The following is an 18,216-nucleotide window of genomic DNA, read 5'->3' as shown; positions in this document are numbered from 1 at the left end:
TTAACCTGCTATAATTTTCATTTAGGTAAAATTTCTTATGACTGCCGTTGTCTACATGATATTGGAAACATTCCAAACCCTTGCCTCTATATGTGCCAATCATCTATATCATATCATAGCATTTTCATTTAACTTGCTATGCTTTTCCATTTAGGTAAAATTTCCTATAACCGCCGCTGTCTACATGATATTGGAAACACTCCAAACCCATATGAGCAAGCCATATCTATTATTGGAAGGACACTTTCAGCTTTTGATGAAGACAATTTGATTCCCTGCTTTGGATTTGGTGATGGTAAGCTTAAGGTTCCAATTTTCTTTTTCATTGACCATGGATTTTCAATAAAATGTCTAAATGAATGTATTGAATATAATGTTTCCTTTCGATGCTGGCAGCATCAACTCATGACCAGGAGGTATTCAGCTTTTATCCAGAGAACCAACCATGCAATGGATTTGAAGAGGCATTGGAAAGATACAGAGAAATTGTTCCAACTCTTCGATTAGCTGGTTTGTTTAAGTAATCACTTAATGTAGATTTCATAAAAGTGAAGAGGAACGAAATTGCTACCAGAAATAGCTAAGAGTTCCCACAAAAAAAGATGTACGGAAATAATCTGGATTTAACTTGCACAGGACCAACATCTTTCGCTCCAATAATTGAGACAGCAATTGGGATTGCAGACAGCACCGGCGGTCAATATCATGTTCTTCTGATAATTGCTGATGGACAGGTGCATCACAGTTTCACCAAGTTGTGCTTCCGAATCACATGTTTTTAGTAGCCATTAAATGATGGTCACTCTTGTATGTCTTGCTTATATAACCAGTTTTCACTCTGGCTGAAATTTCTGTTGACAGGTTACTCGAAGTGTGGATACACAGTCTGGGCAGTTAAGTCCGCAGGAGCGGGGTACCATTGATGCTATAGTGAAAGCTAGGTACTTGATTCCGGATTTTAAAGTAACACCTTTATATTCTACCAAGTCAATCCTCCTAAACAAATTGCACACAATAACATCTATTTTGAAAATATTCCAGCCACTTTCCCTTGTCTATTGTTCTTGTTGGGGTCGGTGATGGACCATGGGATATGATGCATAAGTTTGACGACAACATACCTGCTCGGTCATTCGACAATTTCCAGGTGATTGCCATACAAATTACATGCAACCTTTAGCTGTTTTTCTGGTTCTCAATAACTGAGACGTGAAAGAATACTTAATTTTCATGCAGTTTGTGAATTTCACGGAAATTATGTCAAAGAGCATAGCAGCTGATAGAAAAGAGGCTGAATTTGCGTTGTCAGCATTGATGGAAATCCCTACACAGTACAAAGCAACACTTGATCTCCAACTCCTTGGGTATTCTATGTTTTTTCAACCTCAGAGTCAAATAGAACAATGCTTTGTGCTTGCAGAGACTATATTGCCATCTGACCACTTTCTTCGATTCTTCCTCTGTTTCAGCCGTCGCCAAGGAATACCTCCAAGAGTTCCTCTGCCTCCACCAACAAGGACTCATTATTCACGGTCTACTAGCTTTGACCAACAGTCTGGTGTTTATTCACGGTCTAGTAGCTTTGGTCAACAAACAAGTGGGTTTCAGCAATCAGATAGTTTCAAACAGCGACAGCATGGAGCTACAAGGAGGCCTGACAGTTATTCATCTGAAAGTTCACAGCCTGCGGCTTCAAGGATACCTGACACTTATGCATCAGAAAGTTCAGAAAGCACACTTGTACGTATCTTTTCATGTTTACACCGTTTTCCCACCATCTCATACCCATATATGAATAAATAAAACTTGTAGTAAAAATTAACTTTATCTACACCGCCAAAAAAGCCTGATGGAATCTTTTTAACCAATACTCTTGCACGTTCAGACCTGCCGATGCTAAGGGTTATACAGGGCAACTATTAGGTGAAAATGCACAATGCTGTGAAAACAGCGAATAGAAGTTTAAAAAATTCTCAAATAATTTCCACTACTAAGGACAGATACTTATTGCAAAGTATTTTGAGTTGAATTTTTACATCAACGTACCCGTCTGTAGTAGCCTCTTTTTAGAACTTTTTTCAAGCTGACACAGCACATCGTCACGGAATTTGTGTATTTTCATTAGATATGCCCCTGAACTTCAGTGCTAGGAATACTATTTCAGACAACACTGCTAGTTAAATTTGGTTTATCCTTGGTTCACTTCTGCCTGTAAAATATTTATGCTCCTTTTCAAATGTAGACTGTAGCTTGCTATTGTACTTTGACACATACACTTGCATCTTGTGGCCACATGTAGATCGTTCCTCTTCCGAATGCTAAGTTTGTGTATACTGACAAAGTTTGTGCTAACTGCCAGACCCTCTAATTTTAGTGGAATATGAACTAAGCCTGGCATTTTTGTGCATGCAGTCATGCGCCATATGTATGGATAAATCAAAGGATCTTGCATTTGGATGTGGACATCAGGTGCAGAAAATATTCCCTTGCTTTCCTCTAAACATTTATTCGCAATTCTTGTTCTATATACTAATTGCTAACACACATAATTCAGACTTGCTATGACTGCGGGAAAAATTTGGTGCGCTGCCCTATGTGCCAGCAGCACATAACCACCAGGATCAGGCTGTACTGATTAAAAGCTGATCTCCTGATGCTTATGAAGCCTATGGTGTTGCCAATACTGAAGAAGCTCGGTAGAAAATGTTCAGAATCCGCATAAATTTTAGTGTTCTTACTGCAGTGTCTTCAATTAGCTGGTGATTTAAGGCCCTGTTGGAATGCAGGGTTTATTCTCCATCCCTTAAGGGAAATGTGGATTAAACTGTTTCGGTAAACTTTCTGTGTTCCAAAAGGGCTCTTGCTGTCCATACAAGGCACTGAAGAATGTTCCCTGGAAAATAATGTACATATTGCTGTCTTTTCTTTCTCTTGTAAATAAAATGAACAGTAGAAAAATTTCAGGATGAACCTAGGAAGACATTTGCGCTGTATATTAATTAAAACCTGTTATAATTGTTGAATATTCAATTTTGTACTCATTTATTTCAGTACATTTTTTTGCGTGTATAATGTAAATACGACGAACGCCTGAATATTTGAGGATGAACCAATCAATCTTATCTGTGCTGAGCTGATCATACATCTTATCAGTACTACTGATACTCATAGTATTACTGATACTTTTTTCCATGAAACAAGCTCAAACATATAAAAGCGTTGCACTCACACTTTCATATACCAGCAGTAGTTCTGGTTAAATAAGAGCAAATTTGAGGGAGAGAGAATTGAAGTACATGGTAGCAAGGAAGAGCATATATATCTGCATGCATGTACGAATCTCGGCGCTGTGCGGCGCCTTGTGCACACACACGGGTTGCACCGAGGTCTTAGGTCCGGGAAAGATTTGGATTACTCCTATGGAAGTCGGTGCAACCACTGAACCACATAGAAGGGAGTACCATATACAACACTTTCTTCAAGTTCACCATGACATTCGAGATGCGAATACTCACGAAGATCTTCAAAGAAGAGATCTCTTCGAGGAGTGGTGGACATGGAATGGGCAACAAGACCACTGGTTCCACCTCTATGTTTCATGTCATGTGTGTTGAACTTTGTTTTACTAGTCAATGTGTACGTGCAATGCACGTTAATTTGGAAGTATATTAAGTGCATGCAGATATTAAGTAGGATATTATTTGCATGTTATTATATGATTAGCACTATATTTGGTATGAAATTAACTGCACGCTAAACGTGTCGAGTGCTCGACATTGAAGCAGTCTAGGTCGTTGGATTGACATGATTTGATGACCGAGATTAATTGGATCTGCCCCTTTGGGTCTTTTTATATTGGTATAGATGTTTGATGAACATGTCTGTTGAATTTGAGCTTGTGGATCGATGAACTATGTAATTATGCACTAGTATTTGTGTTTTATTTGCTTTGGATTAACTTGACATGAGTTTGATATTATCCTTTTGGATTTATTTTGTTGAACATGATTTAAAATGTTGGATAGTTGAAGAAGGCCAAATTTTTAGGGCACCAGTTTTGCATCATCTGTTACGACAGAAAAATATTTTTGGTGGCCAGAAACCTTTTCTCTCCTGTCCTAAAACTATTTTTGGGCACTAACTTTTACATCACCTGTTGGAGATGCTCTAAGGAGGAGGGGAGAGAGAATTCAGCCTAGATCATGCATGCAGGCTTGTTCCAAACAAAAGGTACTCCCTCTGTCTCAAAATGTACTGTATATTAGTTTTGTCCTAAGTAAAACTTCATAAACTTTGACAAAAGAAATGTCAACATCCACAACACCATTTGCCTCCATCCCAAAAATTATCAAGTTCACATCATATATACATTTGCTATTTTAAGTATTCATATTTTCATGTAGCTGGTCTTTGAACAATACTATTATGCATTAGATTTTGGGATGGATGAGTGCATACTTTTCCTGAAAGCAAACGAATTTCTTGTTTACCCACTAAACCAAATCCTCATAAAATATTTAATCATGTTTGTTATGCTTTTTTAAAATTTTGCTATCTTGTAGTACAAGTTTGCAAAGATTCTAATCATACAAAATATTATCTCTCCTGTGGAGATGACTGAGCAATTACTAATCCATCTGTCTCTGTCTTTCATCATTTTACAAAGCTTAGCATATTTGCCTCCGCTGCCAACTGCATTGCCTCAGGCGATTGACTTGACTTGGCCACCATTTGTCCCTGATTATTATGTACTTATTTGCCTCGTCGTGCGGTGCATATATGATATATCTCACAGCTAAGCGGCAGCTCCTCTACTCCTCCTTGTCGTTGGGCCGTTGCCGTGGAGCGGAGACCTGCGTTTTTGATACATAGAGCAGAGTAAGAAGCCCTACCCATGGTTGTTTTACTCATCTTGAAGTGGGGGAGAGGGAGATGATGGTTTGTTGGGGTTAATTATGGGTTCCGCTTCTGCTCCAGCAAGTCTAATCTGGCCTCTGCCCTCTCTGCTCTCATCCCTTTCTTGTTACTCACCAGTTGTCTGATCTCGTTCTGTCCCTTCGAGCTTTCTTTCTGAAAAGGGTAGAGGGCCCTCCGATCCATATTATTTGTCATTTATTTATTACAATTTGTACTAAATTAGCGACAATTAATATGGATCGGAGGATTTTTTGTTTTGAAACGTATTGTAAATTTCTTTGTCATCGGCTTTTCGTGTTAGAGGCCTTGGGGCCACACTTTCTTGGTGTGGCTTCGTGTTTGTGGCCGAAAATCTCATTTATCTTGGTGATCCGCTTTTTGGTTAACTTCTATGATTTTCTTCTAAGTTGATGCTACAGTAATTTAATCTAAAACTATTAGTTGTGTATGGTTTAGCAGTTTATATTATGCTCTCTTCCTGCCGTGACAAAGTTCGGCTATGATTATCTTGATCATATCATGTTGTATTCCTTATGAATTGGGTGATTCAATTGAGCGCTGGTGATTTTTCCACCATAGTAAGTTACCGGTAAGCATTTCCATAAGAATATCACCTATATCGATTCCAATAGCATCACATTTTATTTCAGAAGTTTTCATGAAATCTAGTAAAGCAAGTAAACTGATGTATGCACAAAAACCATATGTCTTGTTTCCAACTAGTTAGTGTAGAGAAGTACTGATCATTTCATCCATTCAACAGGAAGTTCAGTAGTTGAGGAATGGAGCAAAAGGACCCCAAATCTTCATACAACTCTGCTTATCGTTACGGGAATTCATCAACAGGGTCTAACTCGAGATATGCAACTGCACCCCCGGGTTTCAGCCCGTGGTATGCCTCTTCTGCGGGTAACAATGTGCAGCAGCCAGAAGCACAAGCCACCCTGCAGAGGAAGTACTCCAGGATTGGCGACGACTACCGCTCTGTGGCTCAAGTATGTATCGATGGCCTTCTGTGCCTCCCTTGGCTCTCTAATTTTCATTCCCAACTTTTGATGCATGGTTTTCATCTAGATGTAGCTGCCATTCATCTTATGTAAAACTTTGGATGCAAACTATCTTTAATAGGATTATTGTTATCTATAAGGGTTTCAACAAGTATAGAAACCATAATAAATTTTCACCAGCGAAGGAAGTTATCTCTTTCTAGCTATAATTATTGCTCTTCCAACCATTTCAAAATTTCAGGTCACCTGCATTACCATGTTCAGTTTAGTTGTGCTAGCTTTGGTTACATGAAGTCTTATGCTGTATAAGTTGTACATATCAGTACACCTTAGTTTATACAGGTTTAGTTTTCTCCCACATCCTAATCCTAGCCTATCATATTCTCAGCATTTATTTGAGTGACCAGATGGTTTAATTATACAATATGATACTAAGTGTACTTAGTTTGACAAGATGTACAAATCTTAGTCTCTTGGTATGGTGTTGTGATGATGAAATATTTTTCCTTGCATTTGGATTATATTTTTCCAAAGGAACTGCCATCTTCTATAAGATGTAATGCCATTTACTTTTCCTTGCATTTTCAACACAGGCCATGATGTCTGCAATCAGGCTATGAATTAGTTTAGTTGACGGCAAACAATCAAACATTTAAATCGGACATCAATTCATATTCTGCTACTACACCTGCACAAAACATAATTACTTAAAAGTATTCAGATGATGCTGTAGTAGTGTACTGTCATGTCATCGAACATTATTTCAGTTTTTTTGCAACTTAAATGACACTGCCTTTGTATCAATTTATGATTTTTCCACAGTTTCTACAGATTCAGATGACATTTAAGAGAGTCTTGCACATACTCTCCCCTTCGATTATTGTGAACTTAAGACTGAAGTTGTACCTTACAAACTATTGCAGGTGACTGAAGCTTTGGCACAAGCCGGTCTTGAATCTTCTAACCTTATTGTAGGCATTGATTTTACAAAAAGTAACGAATGGACAGGTTGGCAGACTCACAGTTGATCTTTCCACCTTCTGACTTTGGGTGCATATTTATGGTTTTTATGCTTTGCTTCACTGGTAGCTTTTTAGTGATCTAAAACGTCTTACATTTGTTTAGGGCAGGAGTAGTTAGCTGGACGCTAGATTGTCTCCCATATAATTTGTGGTTTATTGTTAGTGAAGAAAGCCGTTTGGTCAATGGCTTGCCACTTGTCTATTGTAAACCTTTTTTCAGGTGAAACCATAATATGCTAAGAAATTTAGTTAGTAAGGAGAGCTAGCAATGAGGACATTGTACTTCAGGATGAATGCACCCCATGTTGCTTCTATATCTCATAAATAGTCTATATTAGACCATAATTTTTTTCATTTAACTTGTTAAGCTTTTTTCATGTTAGGAAAAAATTCATATAATCGGCGTTGTTTGCATGATATTGGAAGAACTCCAAACCCGTATGAGCAAGCCATATCTATTATTGGAAGGACACTCTCGGATTTTGATGAAGACAATTTGATTCCCTGCTTTGGATTTGGTGATGGTAAGCTTATGGTTAGGGTTTTCTTTTAAATTGCTCGCTTGGTGTGTTTCCAATAGAAAGTGTAAAGGAATGGTATTGGATAAGAGCATCTCCAACAGCATCCCGATAATTTGGTGACCCAAAACCAGTTTTAGGTGTGGAAAGAGAAGTTTTTGGGTCACCAGAAATTTGTATGCTTTTCCGGCAGCCGTATAACTGGTGCCCTATAATTTGGGAACAACATGAAACAAGGATCCGACGGCAGGGGGCCGGCAGGCGGATCCAATGGCGGGGAAGTGTGGGGATGGCGGCATGAGCGGATCCGATGGTGTGGAGCGTGGTGGGACGGCAGGCGGATCCAACGGCGGGGAAGTGTGGGGATGGCGGCATGTTGCTCAGGGATGGCGGCATGAGCGGATCCGATGGTGTGGAGCGTGGTGGGACGCCTGGAATTGGGCGGGACCGGCTGGCACCGGCACGAGCTCAGCGACGGTCGTGGGGGTCTCGGCAGTGGCCCCCAAGTGGTGGAGCTCGGGGCAGCCATGGAAGTGGCGGCGCACGGCGGTTGGGTTCCCGCCACGGCGATTTTAGGGCAGCTACTAGTGCTGATGCAAATTTGCATCACTTGTAGCAATTTTTGCATCACGACCTTAAAATTTTGCATCACCATATAGCTACAGAAACACTAACGCCCACACGTGTGGGCGTTTGCATCTCGCCCACACGCGTGGATCCACGTACGTTTGTGAGCGCACGAATCTTGGCATGTTTCTAGTGCCACGTAGGACTGGGCTGGTGTGTGGGCATTCATCCGGTCGCCCACACGGCCGTTTCACCACACGGGAGGGGCCGGTGTGTGGGCGTTCAGCAGTTCGCCCACACGCCACTTTCCACCAACGCACAAGGGCTGGTGTGTGGGCATTTGCCATCTCACCCACACGCCCGTCTTCTCTTCCACACCCAAGCTGCTAGTTGCCATGTGTTTTGCAGTGTACATGGCAACTGCCCTATTGTGCTTGTAAGCAGATGGCAACTCTCTTTTTTTACCCGAACATGTCAGTTGCCATGTGTTTTGCAGGGTACACGGCAACTGCCTAGTGTGCACGTAAGCAGATGGCAACTCTCTTTTACCCGAGTTGCCATGTGTTTTTGCATTGTACATCGCAAATGCCCTAGTGTGACGTAAGCAGATGGCAACTCTTCCTTTTACATGGCAACTGCCCTAGCGTGCTTGTGAGCACATGGAAACTCTATCAACTGGCTAGTGTTAGTAGGTGGCAACTCCTAAAGTTTTGAAATCGTGGCAACCGCAGTAGACCAGACCATATATGGCAACTGCAGTTGAGCAACCATGGCAACTGTAGTTGTCCGACATGGCAACCGTAGTTCAGCGACATGGCAACTGCAGTTAAACGAACATGGACGAGGGTCTGGACCATGGCAACTGCGGGCGCGCGGTGACTGTCACGTGGGGTATACACCACACAAAATGTGTGGACAGACCTCCTAACGCCCACACGTGTGGCACTTATCGGCATCCTATAGCTATAGGGCTGTTGTTGGAGGCGATTTTTTTTATTCGAAAAGGCAATTTTTTTGCACCACAACTGCATATTTAGGGTTGCTGTTGGAGATGCTCTAATGCTTCCCTTCCCTGCTGGCAGCGTCAACTCATGACAAGGACGTATTCAGTTTTTATCCAGAGGACCGCCCTTGCACTGGATTTGAAGAGGCATTAGAAAGATACAGACAAATCGTTCCAGCTCTTCGATTATCTGGTTTGTTTAAATAAACATTTAATGTAGATAGATTTGTTCTTCCTTTATTTTCATAAAAGTGGGTTCACACCAAAAAAATGTACTGAAATAATCTGGATGTAAACTTGCACAGGACCAACATCTTTCGCTCCAATAATCGAGACCGCAATTGGGATCGTGGACAGCACTGGTGGCCAATATCATGTTCTTCTGATAATTGCTGATGGACAGGTGCACCACAGTTTTTACCTAGTTGTGTTTTTCTGAGTGGCATCCTCTTTATAACCATTAAATGGTGGTCAGAAGAAATTCTTGCAGAGTCTTGTTTGTATATTATATCCAATTTTCACTCCGGCTAAAAGTTGTGCTGATAGGTTACTCGAAATGTGGATACACAGTCTGGGCAGTTAAGCCCACAGGAGTGGGACACCATTAACGCTATAGTGAAAGCTAGGTATCTATCTGATTCAGGATGTTTTAAGTAACACCTTGATAAGCGAAACCTCCTAAACAAATTGCACACAATAACATCTGTTTTCAAAACATTCCAGCCACTTTCCCTTGTCTATTGTTCTCGTTGGGGTCGGTGATGGACCATGGGATATGATGCATAAGTTTGATGACAACATACCCGCTCGGTCATTCGACAATTTCCAGGTACAAATTACATCTAACCTTTAGCTGTTTTTCTGGTTCACAATAACTGAGACGTGGAAGAACACTTGATCTCATGCAGTTTGTGAATTTCACGGAGATTATGTCAAAGAGCATAGCAGCTGACAGAAAAGAGGCTGAGTTTGCCTTGTCAGCACTGATGGAAATCCCTACGCAGTACAAAGCAACACTTGATCTCCAACTCCTTGGGTATTTTACAGTTTTTCAACCTCACTTTGTCAAGTGGAGTAGAACAAATGCTTTGTGCTTGCAGCGACAATATTGCCGTCTGACCGCTTTCTTCGACTCTTCCTCTGTTTCAGTCGTCGCCAAGGAGTACCTCCAAGAGTTCCTCTGCCTCCACCAACAAGGACTGCTTCTTCACGGTCTGCTAGCTTTGGCCAACAGTCTGGTGTTCATTCACGGTCTAGTGGCTTTGGCCAACAAACAAGTGGGTTTCAGCAATCAGACAGTTTCAAACAGGGACAGCATAGAGCTACAAGGAGGCCTGACAGTTATTCATCAGGAAGTTCGCAGCCTGCGGTTACAAGGACACCCGACACTTATGCATCAGAAAGCACACTTGTACGTATCTTTTCGTGTTTACACCGTATTCCCACCATTTCATACCCAGTTATGAATAAATCAAACTGTGCACTAAACCAACTTTATCTACACCGCCAAAAAAACCCTGATAGAATCTTTGTTAACCAATACTTTTGGATATTCAGACTTGCCGAGGCTAAGGGTTATACAGGGGAACTATTAGGTGAAAATGCACTAGCTGTGCAAATAGCGTTTACAAGTTCCAAAAATTCTCAAAAAAAATTCATCATCAAAGTCGAAATACTTTGCAAGATACAAAAAAGGCAGATGCTTATCACAAAGTATTTTGAATGTGAAGTTGAATTTTTTACATGAACATACCCTTCTGTAGTAGCCTCTTTTTTAGTTTTTTTATAAAGCTGTCGCAGCACATTGTCATAGAATTTGTGTATTTTTATTGGATATGCCCCTGGAACTTCAGTGATTGGAAATCCTATTTCAGACAACACTGCTAGTTAATTTTGGTTTATCCTCGGTTCACTTCTGCCCGTAAAATATTTATGCTCTTTTTCAAATATAATACACTTTAGCTTGCTAGTGCTAAGTGCAAGACCCTCTAATTTTAGTGGAACAGGAACTAAGCCTTTGCAATTTTTGTGCTTGCAGTCATGCGCCATATGTATGGATAAATCAAAGGATCTTGCATTTGGATGTGGACATCAGGTGCAGAAAATATCCCCTTACTTTCCTCTTAATATTTATTCACAATTCTTGTTGTATATACTAATTGCTAACACGCGTAATTTAGACTTGCTATGACTGCGGGGAAAAATTGGTGCGCTGCCCTATGTGCCAGAAGCACATAACCACCAGGATCAGGCTGTACTGATCAAAGAGCAACCTCCTAAAGCTTTTGAAGCCTATGGCGCCGCCAATACTGAAGAAGCTCGGTGCAGAATGTTCAGAATCCGCATAAATTTTACTTGTTGTCCATAAATTTAAGCATTCTTACTGCAGTTGGAGTGTCTTCAATTACCTGGTGATTCAAGGCCCTGCAGGGTTTATTCTCCATTTCCCGCAAGGGAAATTTGGATCGAACCATTTCGGTAAAATTTCTGTGTTCCAAAAGGGCTCTTCCTATCCATACAAAATAATGTACATATTGCTTTCATTTCTTTCTCTTGTAAATAAAATGAACAGTAGAGAAATTATAGGATGAACCAATTTGGAAGACATTTGCATTGTATATTAATTAAAACCAGTTATAACAGTTGAATATTCAATTTTGTACTCATTCTTTTAGTATATCTTTTATGTATATAATGTATATAGGGCGAACAACCTTGACGGAGGCTCTCTCTTCGGCGGTGGTGTGTGCAACTTGTGTTGGTTGTGCGTTCCATGACGGTCGGTGAGGGTGCTTGTACTGGTTTTTCGCTAATTAACCGGACAATTCTCTTTTTCTTTATTAATGAGATGAGACAAAGATTTTGCCTCTGTTTCGAAAAAATAGGGGAGCACCAGAATATTTGAGGATGAACCAACCAATCTTATCTCTGTTGAGCTGACCATACATCTTATCAGTATTTACCGATATTCAATTTTTTTTCATGAATCAAGCTCAAACATATACTAAAAGCGTTGCATTCACACTTTCACATATATACCACTTATATATCATCAGTAGTTCTGGTTAAATAGGAGCAACGGGGAGGAGAGAGAATTTAAGTACACGGCAGAAAAGGAAGAGCATATATATCTGCATGCACGCACGAATCTCGGCGCAATCCATGTGCCGCACGCACACACGGGTTGCACCGAGATCCTGGATCCGGGAATGGCGCGGGAGCGACGGTGCCTTAGTACTTGTACCCCGCGACGTGCAAGCTCTCGGACGCGGCGGCGTCCCCACCGGCGGCGGCGCCGCCGTACTTGCCGAGCGTGGCCTCGGAGTTGCCCTTGCACCGGGCGAGGAAGGTGGCCTGCGCGTCGGCGACGTTCTCCTTCTTGCCGGCCCACTTCTTGATGGTGCTCTGCTGCAGCGCCCGGCCGAAGGAGAAGGTGAGCGTCCACGGCTTGAGCACCGCCAGCTTGTTCATGGCGTCCAGGTTCTGCGTCGCCTGCTCCTCGCTCTGCCCGCCCGACAGGAACACCACCCCGGGCACCGCCGGCGGCACCGTGCGCCGCAGCGCCGCCACCGTGTACTCCGCTATCACCTCCGCGCCAACCTATGCACACAACCATTCACAGAACGTTCAGCCATGCAAATCAATACTGAAAGCGAGAAGCAAGCAACTGAGTGGTACTATACTAGGAAGGAGGGACGTGCCTTGGGGCTGTCGGAGCCGGGGGTGACCATGTTGGGCTTGAGGAGGGTGCCCTCGAGGAGCACCTTGTGGTCGTTGAGCGACTTGTAGACGGCGGCGAGGACGCGCTCGGTGGCGGCGGCGCAGGCCTTGATGTCGTGTGGCCCGTCGGTGAGGATCTCGGGCTCCACGATGGGGACCAGCCCGTTCTCCTGGCAGATGAGCGCGTACCGCGCCAGCCCCTCGGCGTTCTGCTTCACGGCGAGCTCCGACGGCTCGGCGCCGGGCCCGATCTTGAGCACGGCGCGCCACTTGGCGAAGCGCGCGCCGGCCTCGTAGTACTTGGCGCAGCGCGCGCCCAGGGAGTCGAGGCCCTGGGTGGTGGTCTCGCCGACGGTCCCGGCGATGTCGACGGTGCCCTTGTCGACCTTGATGCCCGGGATGACGTTGCCGGCCTTGAGGATGTCCACGAACGGGGTGCCGTCGGCGGCCGTCTGGTAGAGCGTCTCCTCGAAGAGGATGACGCCGGAGAGGTACTCGAGCGCGCCGGGCGCCGTGAAGAGCATCTCCCGCAGCGCCTGCCGGTTGGACTCCACGTTCTCCACGTTGATGCTCGCCAGCCGCTTCCCGATGGTGCCCGTCGACTCGTCCGCCGCCAGGATGCCCTTCCCCGGCGTCGCGATGTACTTGGCCGTCTTCATCAGCTCATCTGCACATTTCATCATAACACAAAAACCATCAACAAGTTGCACCACGGGCTCTAGGAAACGAAGGAGCCAGACCGAAACACAAGGCAAGAACCTGCGTATTTCCCGACGAAGGCAGACATGGCGGCGGCGGCGACCGTGTCGGTCAGGGGGCTCCGGGGCCGGCGGCTGCAAAATCCAAACGCTAGGCTGCTCTGCTCGCGCTTTTTGTGAGGTGGCTGTGCGAGCTATCTCTCTCCCCTTATAAACCCTGGACGTGAGGAGGATATGCGGAGCGGGCGAGGGGGATCTGTGATGCACGGGCCACTGGCTCGCGCGGCGCCGGTCACTCGTTGGGGGTCGGGGGGATAGGGGGGGTGAGCCGCGCCACCCAAACCCGCCTCCGCCTGCTGGCCAGACAAAAATACTAGGAATACAATTTTCGCAGCTAGGAACACATACATGTAGACACCATGGAAGGTCGATCCAAATAAAAACTTAACAAGTGGTGGTGGTGATGTGGACTTTATCCATGCAGGGCTGGCCGGGTGTATCATCAGATGGTGGAGCATACATATATGTATTACATTTCCCCACTCTGCCATGGACATGTGAGCTGTGGTCCAGTGTGGAGTGAGAGAGTGAGGTGCCACCACGATGTGTAACGTTGTAAGCCCACAACAATGTTTTCAGTATTTTCGGAGGCATCGCAATTTGAAAGATATTTAAATCGGATATTTTGATGCAGTCCAGTCCAGGGCTTTGGTGTACCGTCGCCAATTTTCAATTTTCGGGAAGTCCTGATGCATGGCTGTTCTTAGTTGACGGAGCGATTTGTCCGGTTAATTCCATTAACGAACGAGACCTCAGCCTGCTATGCGGAGCCATCCCTCCACAGCTAGCTTCTTCGAGGGACTATCGCCATTTAGGCAACGGAAGTTTGAGGCAATAAGGGTAATGTCCTGTAACCAAGGCAGTACACGATACAAGATCGAATACAAGGCATCATACCGCGACATTCCTAAATTCACAAATTATCTCTCTGTTTGTTAAATTTCGATTCCACACGTCTCCATAAAGAACAAATCATCTCATCGACCAGAGTTTCCATGGAATCGGTAATACTATCGGTAAGTTGGACATGCATGTATATCTGTGAACACAAGCTCCAAGGTCATCTTTGACACACACTCTCCATGTCAAAGCAAAAGAAAAAAAATTGTCACTGAGCTGAACACAGGGCGAGACAGATGGGTGAGAGCAACTAACGGGTGAACTCATCGCCCGAAGCATCTCAACACTGAGGCCACAAGGGTAGATGACAGAAACTTCATTCCAGCAGACCCACCAGGGAAGTATGAGATGGCATAGTATACTAGCGCAAGGATCTGAAAAAATAGAAGAGTTTTGTCAGCTCAAAGTTAACAGAAGTGATCGAGCGCTCAGTAGCCAGTGTCACCAGAGACCAACGATGCCACAAACTGCAACTTTAAGGGGTTTGATGACCTATTCACATGCTACAAATTCACAGTTCTCTTCAAAGTTGTTCCAGTTGCTAGCATCCGGAGAAGGACAAAATAACAGCACAAGAGATTGTGGGGTGTAAAGGAGAAATTCTCACCTGAAGACAAGAGAAGAAAACAGAAAGTATGTAGCTATGGAGCACCATTGACACATAGATGGTAGCAAACATGCTGCCAACAAATCCAATGGTGAAAGGTAACCTCTGTGGAAAAAATTAAAACAGCTTCAGAAAATGTACCAAACACATATTTATTTTCGAGATATAACAAAAGTTAAATATATAGAATATAAGATATGAATTAAATCAACAACCCAGTAAGTTCCCTATAAACTGTTGGAATAAAAAAATTATGATATATGGGAATACATAAAACCCAAAATGTGCATATTATTTTGTGAAAAGGAAGTATGTTATCATCTAAAAACACATTTTAAAACAAAAATGTTTTCAGTTATTCACTAATCATGCCTTTGACATGGAACAATAAAAAACAAAAACAATGCACATTCGATCTTCTGTAGAAAAGCGCTTAACCACTGGCAGAAAATCATTGACAATGCATTTTCAGGTTGATGTTTCACAACTGGATGCTCACTTGATAACATGTCAAATTATCAATGCCTCAAGGACATGCTATTTACTGTATAAATTTGACCATGTATTATCCTTCTCTTTTTTATGTTCTTCAAAGCAGAGGAATTGTTTGATCATCACTAGAAAAATACAAGTACAAAATGCTCTCCCAGCAAAATGTTTACAACATACAATATATACTTTAACCAATATCTTCAAGGAGAGAATTGGATGGAAACAATGTAATATGTGCAATTTGTGGTAAAATAGAAATTATCAAAAGACAGAAGAAAACAACATAAGTTTTGTTGAACAGTGATTCCCAGGAATGGTGCTTATTTAAGGACAAGGAAAATGAATTGATACCTCTCTGGAAATCATATGATAGAGCTGATTCTTCGGTCCTTTCAATGCAAAGAAAGATCCAATGATGAAGGCACATCCCATCGTGAAACAGATCGCAAACTTTTGAGGCATTATTACCATGACTGGCAGGAATATTGTGAACGCGATGAAAACTAGGAAAATGCCACTGGCAAGAAAAAGACCGAAATACATGAGAGATTTGCCAGATGGAACACTGCTTGTTGAGGACTGGAAGCTGCCAGGGAACCCTCTAACTCCTTTAGATACCCTGGAGAAAATAGAATGGCAAGGCAATCAGCATTCAGCAAAAAAAACTAAACAGTCAAAAGAAAGGTTAACTAGAGGTTTGGTCAATGACATCTTTTACGAGTGTTCCTCTAGTTAATCTTGAAGAGCTGTTGCGATATTTAGCCTTTCAAATTGCTCTAGAGCTAACAATTAACAAATGTCTTTCATATGTATGACTCTAAGCAGCTCGCCATTACAACATGAATCACGATGGTGACTTGCGAAAACATAGATTCCTTGATTGTCTATACCTAATAAGCGACTAATTCAGCACAAAACCTTGCTCCTGACTAACGATCCTCAATCACGATTTGAGATAACCGAAGGTAATACACTGCTGCTTAAAATGATCTAATTGGCCAATGCTAAGAAGCTATTTTACAATAGTAGCTCTGGAGTAAAAGCCTGCGCAAATTCTCTTCACATGTGTAACCAAAAAGAAACAGCACCGAAGCAATCTCGATCCACATGGAGGCGATCCGGGAAGCGCTACGCTACTAACAATCTATTCATGGCACCGGTAGTTAAGCTTAGCTGGGGAGAATCCACCGAATCCCGATTCACTTGCACAAACCCTAGGAGGAGGTGGAGTGACGACGAGAGGGGGGTTGCTTACACGCCGAAGGTGCCGGTGACGCGGTCGTTGGCGGAACGGACGGCGGCCTCGATGTCGATCCCGAATCCTCCGCCGACATCCTCCTCGGCGGAGCGGGCGGCGGCGTAGGAGTTCCACTCCGCGAGCAGAGATGGCGGCGGCTGCGAAGACGCCGCCGACGAGGAGGGCGAGGGCCCAGAGCCGGAGAACCACGCCTGCATCTCGGGCCCACGCCGCCCGGGAGTAGAGACAGCCGGGAATGTGCCCTGTTTACTTGTTACCAACCCCTAAAAAAACAAATTTGTTACGATTTGCTCACCTAAACGATTTGCTTTAGCTGGGGTGCGAGGGGCTGCCGCTCCTCCCAAGATTCTACAAAGCGTTCGCCCATTTTTAAAAATAGCTTTTTTCTTTCCGAAAAACATCTGATCTTATTCATATCCAATCGTGGGGTACAACGAACACCAGAAATAATAAAAATTACATCTACATTTATAGATCACCTAGCGACGACTATTAAGAACTAAAGCGAGCTGAAGGAGCGCCGCCGTCATCGACCCTCCCTTGTCGGAGTCGGGCAAAACTTGATGTAGTAGACAGTCGGGCAAAAAAGTAGGTTTTCTTTTACGGTGTTCAAATTTTTAGCTTATTCATGAATTAAACAAAGGGAAACCACCCAACTCATGCTATCTTTTTGAGGCGGTGAAGTTAGAGTTCCTCATTATGTGATGGGATTTGGTATCCGGTGCTTCATATCTATGCAAGGATTTAACGGTGTCGACTACAACTCCAGGGTGGTAGTCCTTAGAGGAACGTGCATGAAGATTTCCCGGCTGTCATCGACAAGGTCAAGCTGGCTTCGTTAAGGGAGCAACGACAATGGTGTGTCGGTGGCTCGTTTTGGCGGTAGTAGTGGTCGTTAGGTGGTCTCGAAATCTCGATGTAATTTTATTATGTTTGAGATGTTGTGTACCTCCAATGAACTTTTTGAACTTCTGTAATAGATTTAATGCTTTTTGCCAAAAAAAAACTCAACCGACTAATCGCTTCCTTTGTTCGGCCGCCTCACCAAGGCGACACGTGCCCTAGCCCCACATGCCCTTTCCCCCAACTTTATCCTCGCTTATCCTTGTCCCCACCCGCTTCTTCTTCACCCGGCCCTACATCACCGCTGCGAATACATCGTATTAACCATAATCATTTAGGGTACTGATACATCTCCAACGTATCTATAATTTTTATTATTATTAAATGCTATTATATTATCACTTTTACATGATCTATATGTTATTTTATATTATTTTTCTGGACTAACCTATTAATTTAGTGCCCAGTGTCAATTTCTGATTTTTTGCATGTTTTTTGTTTCGCAGAAAAATTATACCTACAGAGGTCTAAACATGATAAAACTTTTTGACGATTTTTTGGACAATAAGAGACCCTAGAAGCTTCGGAGGGAGGCAAGAAGACT

General features: G+C 43.2%; 4 protein-coding genes across 8 annotated transcripts in view; 2 read left to right on the top strand and 2 right to left on the bottom strand.

The window, feature by feature from the left end:
- LOC119337297 (E3 ubiquitin-protein ligase RGLG3-like) overlaps positions 1 to 3,045 on the top strand; it is a 6,207-nt gene extending 3,162 nt beyond the window's left edge. The window contains exons 4-12 of the mRNA XM_037609409.1: positions 155 to 295; positions 397 to 510; positions 637 to 734; positions 862 to 941; positions 1,042 to 1,147; positions 1,237 to 1,364; positions 1,470 to 1,740; positions 2,413 to 2,469; positions 2,555 to 3,045. Coding sequence (XP_037465306.1) covers positions 155 to 295; positions 397 to 510; positions 637 to 734; positions 862 to 941; positions 1,042 to 1,147; positions 1,237 to 1,364; positions 1,470 to 1,740; positions 2,413 to 2,469; positions 2,555 to 2,635 — 1,076 coding nt within the window. The 3' untranslated portion in view covers positions 2,636 to 3,045. The remainder of the gene's footprint in view (positions 1 to 154; positions 296 to 396; positions 511 to 636; positions 735 to 861; positions 942 to 1,041; positions 1,148 to 1,236; positions 1,365 to 1,469; positions 1,741 to 2,412; positions 2,470 to 2,554) is intronic.
- A 730-nt stretch (positions 3,046 to 3,775) lies between these two features.
- Positions 3,776 to 11,711, top strand: LOC119340557 (E3 ubiquitin-protein ligase RGLG3-like). 5 transcript variants are annotated; one of them, XM_037612483.1, is made up of 13 exons: positions 3,776 to 4,230; positions 4,796 to 4,878; positions 5,681 to 5,912; positions 6,848 to 6,932; positions 7,330 to 7,470; positions 9,114 to 9,227; positions 9,340 to 9,437; positions 9,581 to 9,660; positions 9,758 to 9,863; positions 9,943 to 10,070; positions 10,184 to 10,445; positions 11,073 to 11,129; positions 11,215 to 11,711. In XM_037612483.1, exons 3-13 carry the CDS (start codon positions 5,700 to 5,702, stop codon positions 11,293 to 11,295), a joined length of 1,365 nt encoding a protein of 454 aa, XP_037468380.1. In that variant the 5' UTR covers positions 3,776 to 4,230; positions 4,796 to 4,878; positions 5,681 to 5,699; the 3' UTR covers positions 11,296 to 11,711. The 5 variants fall into 5 exon arrangements, with proteins under 5 accessions (XP_037468380.1, XP_037468379.1, XP_037468381.1 ...); XM_037612482.1 differs by having other exon boundaries at positions 4,667 to 4,878; XM_037612484.1 differs by lacking the exon at positions 4,796 to 4,878.
- A 281-nt stretch (positions 11,712 to 11,992) lies between these two features.
- LOC119341931 (fructose-bisphosphate aldolase 5, cytosolic-like) lies at positions 11,993 to 13,672 on the bottom strand. The gene is made up of 3 exons (XM_037613775.1): positions 13,514 to 13,672; positions 12,736 to 13,421; positions 11,993 to 12,634 (listed from the first exon to the last, which is right to left on the bottom strand). Exons 1-3 carry the CDS (start codon positions 13,539 to 13,541, stop codon positions 12,266 to 12,268), a joined length of 1,083 nt encoding a protein of 360 aa, XP_037469672.1. The 5' UTR covers positions 13,542 to 13,672; the 3' UTR covers positions 11,993 to 12,265.
- Positions 13,673 to 14,394: 722 nt separating this feature from the next.
- Positions 14,395 to 17,024, bottom strand: LOC119341932 (protein transport protein SFT2-like). Its single transcript, XM_037613777.1, has 4 exons — positions 16,767 to 17,024; positions 15,863 to 16,130; positions 15,020 to 15,124; positions 14,395 to 14,786 (listed from the first exon to the last, which is right to left on the bottom strand). Exons 1-4 carry the CDS (start codon positions 16,964 to 16,966, stop codon positions 14,676 to 14,678), a joined length of 684 nt encoding a protein of 227 aa, XP_037469674.1. The 5' UTR covers positions 16,967 to 17,024; the 3' UTR covers positions 14,395 to 14,675.
- Between the last annotated feature and the right edge of the window lie 1,192 nt (positions 17,025 to 18,216).

The sequence above is a fragment of the Triticum dicoccoides genome, chromosome 7B (assembly GCF_002162155.2).
Source record: "Triticum dicoccoides isolate Atlit2015 ecotype Zavitan chromosome 7B, WEW_v2.0, whole genome shotgun sequence".
In the NCBI taxonomy this organism is placed as follows: domain Eukaryota; kingdom Viridiplantae; phylum Streptophyta; class Magnoliopsida; order Poales; family Poaceae; genus Triticum; species Triticum dicoccoides.
This window is presented reverse-complemented; position numbering and strand designations above follow the sequence as displayed.

Coding starts and splice junctions, on each gene's coding strand:
- LOC119341931 (XM_037613775.1), bottom strand. CDS start 13,541: ATGTCTGCCTTCGTCGGGAAATACGCAG. Junction 13,422..13,513: donor CTTCGTCGGGAAATACGCAG/GTTCTTGCCTTG, acceptor TGAAATGTGCAG/ATGAGCTGATGAAGACGGCC. Junction 12,635..12,735: donor CCGGCTCCGACAGCCCCAAG/GCACGTCCCTCC, acceptor TTGTGTGCATAG/GTTGGCGCGGAGGTGATAGC.
- LOC119341932 (XM_037613777.1), bottom strand. CDS start 16,966: ATGCAGGCGTGGTTCTCCGGCTCTGGGCCCTCGCCCTCCTCGTCGGCG. Junction 15,125..15,862: donor ATCATATGATTTCCAGAGAG/GTATCAATTCAT, acceptor TTTTTTCCACAG/AGGTTACCTTTCACCATTGG. Junction 14,787..15,019: donor TTTTCTTCTCTTGTCTTCAG/GTGAGAATTTCT, acceptor CTATTTTTTCAG/ATCCTTGCGCTAGTATACTA.
- LOC119340557 (XM_037612484.1), top strand. CDS start 5,700: ATGGAGCAAAAGGACCCCAAATCTTCATACAACTCTGCTTATCGTTAC. Junction 6,933..7,329: donor AAAAAGTAACGAATGGACAG/GTTGGCAGACTC, acceptor TTTTCATGTTAG/GAAAAAATTCATATAATCGG. Junction 10,446..11,072: donor ATGCATCAGAAAGCACACTT/GTACGTATCTTT, acceptor TTGTGCTTGCAG/TCATGCGCCATATGTATGGA.